Here is a 6,000-nt window from a genome sequence, read left to right as displayed (position 1 = left end):
ATTTGCACATACGCTTCTGGGAAGGGTCTAGTAAAGCACTGAAATAGTCCAAGCTGAAATAGTCCAAGTTCCAATCAAGTTGACTGAATTAAAGTCCAGTCCAGAGAAGACACTGGAGTATTAGGCAGGGAAACTGACACAAAACCTCTTCCTACTGACCCATCCACTGAGGAATGAAGGTAGCAAAGGCTAAACCCCAAAGTCAACTAGGGAACCATACCTCACCATATATAGTAAGACATGGGTCACCAGTATATTCCTAGACCCGATGGACTCCGGCTCTGGTACTTGTAGGGACCCATCAGGATGAGAAAACACAGTTCAGGTCAAAGCTTGCTAATATAAACCTCCTGATATGGTTTAAACTATGTGTACCTCTCAGAAGCCCAAAGAGATAACCCAGGAGATTTTTATTCTAAAAAGCCCATTCCTTTTCATACTGAATCCAGCAGCAAATAAAAAGGTTTTGGGTGTATATTTTTGGGGACCATGGATGGGGAGACAGAATGAAAAGGGAAAACAAGATGTTAATTTCAAAAAAAAAAAAGTGAGTTAACGAATGATTACAATGAATACTTTATAAAGATATTTCTGACCTTAGAAGAAAAAAGAAGGTGAAATATTCCTGTTTCCAGGCTAAGAAAACTAAGGCAGAAGATATGTATAAAATGAAAGTCCATATGAGTAAAAAGTTTTTAAATTAACCCAACAAGTAAGCCAGTAATCCATACTTCTCCATCACACACAATTTTAAACTCAATTTGTTAAAGAAAATGTGAGGGGACTTGCTCAGGGGAGAAAGTGGTGGTGCAGGAACAAATCTCTAATTTGGAATAAGGTAGAGATCCTTCTTTTTTTACTTGGGCCTTCACATAAGTCACTGGTTTTGAACAGTATGATGAGGAATACTTCTGGGCCTCCAGAATATCCATGAAAATTACTGGCCTCCAGCAGCTGCAGCTGTTCAAAATAAATAAATAAATAAATAAATAAATAAATAAATAAATAAATAAATAAATAAATAAATCAAGAGACAGAGAAAGAAGATAAAGAAGAGGTAAATAAAAATTTCAGTTTGCTTAATGGTTCTGAATGAGGTGGCCTGAAATCTATACCTTCAAATGTGTTCCAGGTTGCTATAATATTTGTTGTCAAATATTCCTATATTTTACAAAATCCTCACAAATTCTAAAGACAGGAGAATAAAAGTTCTGCTCTTTTTGAAATGTTTATTCATTCATTACTGCTTATGTAATTAGTATAGAAATCTGTTCATTTCAAATTTTTCCAGTAAAAGAATTCCTTATTGTCCATTGTCCTAGAAAATTAGTAGGTATTTATTGAGTGACTGATATATAAAGTCCTATATTAAGTCCTGAGGAAACAACGATAAATAAGATATAGTCTTTGCCTTCACAAAGGTTATACCTATTTTTAACAAATCATGGGAAAATATCAGGTAAATTAGTATGCAATAACATTATATTATTTAAAACAAAGGTAATAATATGCCTTAACTAGAATTCAGATCTTAGAAGTCAGAACATTTCATTCACTATTCTAAATACTAATTTGATAATATTAAGTTATAGTCCCAATCTAGAGCAAATACAAAAGCACTGCAGATATGTGCGACATAAATGCTTCCAACTATGAGATGTCCACAAGAGACTCACTTCAGCTCTAAGGACATACATAGACTGAAAGTGAAGAGATGGATAAAGATATTTTATGCAGATGGAAACCAAAAGCATGCATAGCTCTACTTATATCACACAAAACAGATTTTAAACCAAAAACTGTAACAAGAAACAAAGAAGGTCATTATATAATGATTGAAGAAGACACAAATAAATTTCTTTAATAAATGATTGAAGAAGACACAAATGAATAGAAAGATACTCTGTGTTAATGATTGGAAGAATTAATATTGTGAAAATGCCCATACTGCCCAAAGCAATCTACAAACTCAATGCAATCCCTATCAAAATTCCAATGGCATTTTTCTCAGTAATAGGAAAAAAATCCTAAAATTCATACAGAACCACAAAAGTCCCCGAATAACCAAAGCAATTTTGAGAAAGAACAAAGCTAGAGGCATCACACTTCCTCATTTCAAATTATATTACAAAGCTGTCGTAATCCAAACTATATGGTATTTGCATAAAAACAGACACAAAGATCAATGGAACAGAATAGAGAGCCCAAAATAAACACATGCATATATGGTCAATTGATTTTTGACAAAACACCAAGAATATTCAATGGAAAATGGATAATCTCCTCAATAAATGATGGTGGAAAAACTAGACGTCTACATGGAAAAGAATTAAACTTATACCATACACAAAAATCAAGTTGAAATGATTCAAGACTTGAATATAAGACCTTAAAGCATAAAACTCCTAGAAGAAAACTTAGAGGAAAAGCTCTTGCAATTTTTCCTGGCAATGATTTTTTGGATTTGACACCAATAGCAAAGGCAGCAAAAGCAAAAAGAAACAAATGGGACTACATTAAACCAAAAAACTTCTGTACAGCAAAGGAAACCATAAATAAAATGAACAGGCAACCTAGAGAATTGAAGAAAATATTTGTAAACCACATATCCGATAAGGCGTTAATATCCAAAATATATTAGGAACTTATATAACTCAATAGCAAAATAATAATAACCTAATTTAAAAATGGGCAAAGGATCGAATAGACATTTTTCCAAAGAAGACATGCAGATGGCCAATAGGTACATGAAAAGGTGCTTAACATCACTAGTCATCAAGAAAACACAAATCACAACCACAATGAGGTATCACCTTACACATGTGAAAATGTTTATTACCAAAAAGGCAAGAGATGGCAAATGCTGATGAGGATGGGAAGAAAGGGGACGCTGTGCACTGTTGGTGGGAATGTAAATTGGTGCAGTCACAATGGAAAACAGTATGGAGGTTCTGCAAGAAACTGAAAACAGAACTATCATGTGATCCAGCAATCCCACTTCTGGATTGATATGCAAAGGAAATGAAATCATTCATTTGTATTCCTATGTTCATTGCAGCATTATTCACAACAGCCAAGGTATGAAAACAACCTAAGTGTCCATCTATGGACGAATGGATAAAGTAGATGTGGTGTGTGTGTATACACACACACACACTATAGAATATTATTCAGCCTTATAAAAGAAAGAAGTACTACCATTTAATATGGACGAACCTGGAGGGCATTATGTTAAGTGAAGTAAGCCAGACAGAGAAAGACAAACATGTCACAGTATCACTTATATGTGGAAGCTTTAACAAAAGAGTGGAACACATAGACACAGAGTAAAATGATGGTTGCCAGAGATACGAGGTTGGGGAAATTGGGAGGGGTTAGTAAAAGGGTACAAAACTTTCAGCTATAAGATGAATATCATCTGAGGATCTAATGTACAACATAGTGACTATAGTTGGTAACACTGTATTGTATAATTGAAATGTGCTAAAAAAAAAGGTAAATATGTGAGGTGATGGATGTGTTAATTAACTGGAGGTGGGAATCCTTTCATAATGTATGTGTATATCAAATTATCACATTGTACACTTCAAATGTGTTACAATTTTATTAGTCAATTATACCTCAATAGAGCTGAAAAAAAATTAATGCAGTTAAGAAACAAGTAGCTTAATGACAAAAAAAAAAAAAAAACTAAGACAAATATAATCTAAGGACACGACATCATTAGAAGTTGCTGCATCCACTTTTGCTGCCGTAAAGGCTGGCCAACATAAAAGGAGTGTAGTGTTGAAAGAACCACAGAGAAATGGGGTTCAATCCTGATTGCTTCTAAACTTGGGGTAAAATGTGACCAGAAGATTTACATACCACTCTTCTGTTCATTTGTGTGAACCAATACATTTTTCTACTTAAACTAATTGGGGTTGAGTTTTTAAAATTATTATTATTATTACTTACAGGGGGAAAAAAGGCCGTACTAATATAAAGAGTTGTAGAGTTGGGAATGAGGGAAGAGTTGGAAAAGATTTTTATTGAATTTCTTAGGCATCACTTTTCCATGTAGAAGGCAAAGCATGTCAGTAATTTTGGCAAATAAGAGTATGCCTTATTCTAATAGTTTAAAAATTAAAGAGGTTAAAAAGTAAGAGAGGTTAACAAATTAGAGAAGGCTCTGGGAAAGCAACAGTGATGAGCCTAGAGGATACTATTAGCATCTTCCCAGTGTATCCATCTATGTATAAAAATGGTCAAAATAGGCAGGAGAGATTAGGCATCTGTATCTGCTCTTTGTATGACTATGTATGTGGATGTTTTCTTCATCTTCCGTCAATTTGCAAGATCCCTTTTCTATCACTACTGCTACTTTTATATTCCTGAAGTTTTCTTTCTCTTTTCTTTCTCCCACTGGAAAACAACCAAACCCTCTGGATATGATGCCTGAAAAGGGCTTAAAAAGGTGGACAGTAAAGAGTATGGGGTGACTTGCTGGGGCAGTAATGCTCCTCTGCATCAAATGCCCCATTTTGAGAGGAAAAAAAGGAAGAGCATACTGTTTGTAGGGGAGAAAGAATGCAAACATAACATAGCTCAAACCTGCTCGTGCAGCTGCCATTTTCTTGTTTCGCAGTTTGTTCTCCAAAGCTTGCTACATAATAAAAAATAGTAGAGAAGAAGAACATGAGATTTCCTGATGCGTTCTACTACTTGACATTAATAAAGACAAATATTTCTCTGAAATAAATTGTATCCTACCTGTTTCATCTTCTTTTTTAGATCCAGATTTGCTGCCTTCTGGCCTTTTGCAGTAGAATTGAGATAATAGATAGTCAAACTAAATTTAAAAAAAATAAAATAAAATTTATGGTATTTTTCAGTTCCTCAAGGTTCTTCTTAAATTTACATTAACTAAATCATATAATGTTGGCACTGGAGTGACTTTAAGGTATTTTCTACTCTGAACCTCTTTTGTAGATAAAAGCCTGAAGTACAGAGAGGTGAAGAAGTACATTCAGAATTCCACAGCAACTGGGGTGGACCTGGGAAGTTGGACCCCCAAGTCTCCTCCTCCACAGCCCAGGGCTCTGTCTGACGTTCCTCACTACCTAATTTTAGGTTCTTCTTGGAAATGTATTAACATCACTTTAAGTTATAATTGAAAACACCATTTCAAATCGATACCAATGGCATCCAAGAGAACAGAAAATCTCTTGAAGCTTAGGGAATGTGTGGAATAAAAAGGAAACTGACTTTCCACTTTAAATTCCTTCCTTTGGCTTTTACAACTAAGAACATAATCCTCATCGTCATAGTTAATTAACATGGCTTTTTTTCATCCATAGAATGTATTGTTTGCATTTCTCTCTCCTTCACAAGAAACTATTTCATAAAAGAATAGTCCTGGCATTTAAGTGACATTTCTAGAAAGAGCAAATTCCAGCCAAACGTTTTTGCAAAAATAAACATGTTCATCTTCACAAAGCAAAACAAAGAAAGAATGCATTTAAAAAACAAAACAAAACGGGGCTTCCCTGGTGGCACGGTGGTTGAGAGTTCGCCTGCCAATGCAGGGGACGCGGGTTCGTGTCCCGGTCTGGGAGGATCCCACATGCCGCAGAGCGGCTGGGCCCGTGAGCCATGGCCGCTGAGCCTAAGCGTCCAGAGCCTGTGCTCCACAACGGGAGGGGCCACAACAGTGAGAGGCCCGCATACCACAAAAACAAAAAAAACCATAACTGGCATTGCCCTTTATTGCAAATAACTGGTTACTGAACACATTTCCCCTACTCACCAACATGCCAGATCATAACCTTTATGAGCCATCTGCTGCTAGCAACAAGATTATTGATATCATTTCCGCTGGGTTTATTTCTTATACAAGTGATAGGATTTTGAATGAAATTACATACATGAAAGCATCTGGTGTAATATCTGGCATGAATTAGGTGTTCAATAAATATGGTGTGTCTGTGTATTGTAAGGGTTTTCTTAGAAAAGTGCCGG

At 35.4% G+C, this 6,000-nt stretch overlaps 1 protein-coding gene across 3 annotated transcripts in view; it reads right to left on the bottom strand.

Annotated features, from left to right (window-relative positions):
- Window positions 1–557: 557 nt before the first annotated feature.
- Window positions 558–6,000, bottom strand: part of TMC1 (transmembrane channel like 1) — a 385,896-nt gene continuing 380,453 nt past the window's right edge. For 2 of the 3 annotated variants that reach the window (XM_073806217.1, XM_073806218.1), the window contains 3 exons: window positions 4,753–4,831; window positions 4,594–4,645; window positions 558–960 (listed from right to left, as the gene is read on the bottom strand). In XM_073806217.1, the coding sequence (XP_073662318.1) occupies window positions 765–960; window positions 4,594–4,645; window positions 4,753–4,831 (327 nt within the window). In that variant the 3' untranslated portion in view covers window positions 558–764. The remainder of the gene's footprint in view (window positions 961–4,593; window positions 4,646–4,752; window positions 4,832–6,000) is intronic. The other variant, XM_073806219.1, reaches the window with a different exon arrangement.

This window comes from Tursiops truncatus, chromosome 6 (genome assembly GCF_011762595.2).
Source record: "Tursiops truncatus isolate mTurTru1 chromosome 6, mTurTru1.mat.Y, whole genome shotgun sequence".
Lineage (NCBI taxonomy): Eukaryota > Metazoa > Chordata > Mammalia > Artiodactyla > Delphinidae > Tursiops > Tursiops truncatus.
The sequence above is the reverse complement of the archived record's forward strand: the minus strand, read 5'-3'. Positions and strand labels throughout refer to the sequence as shown.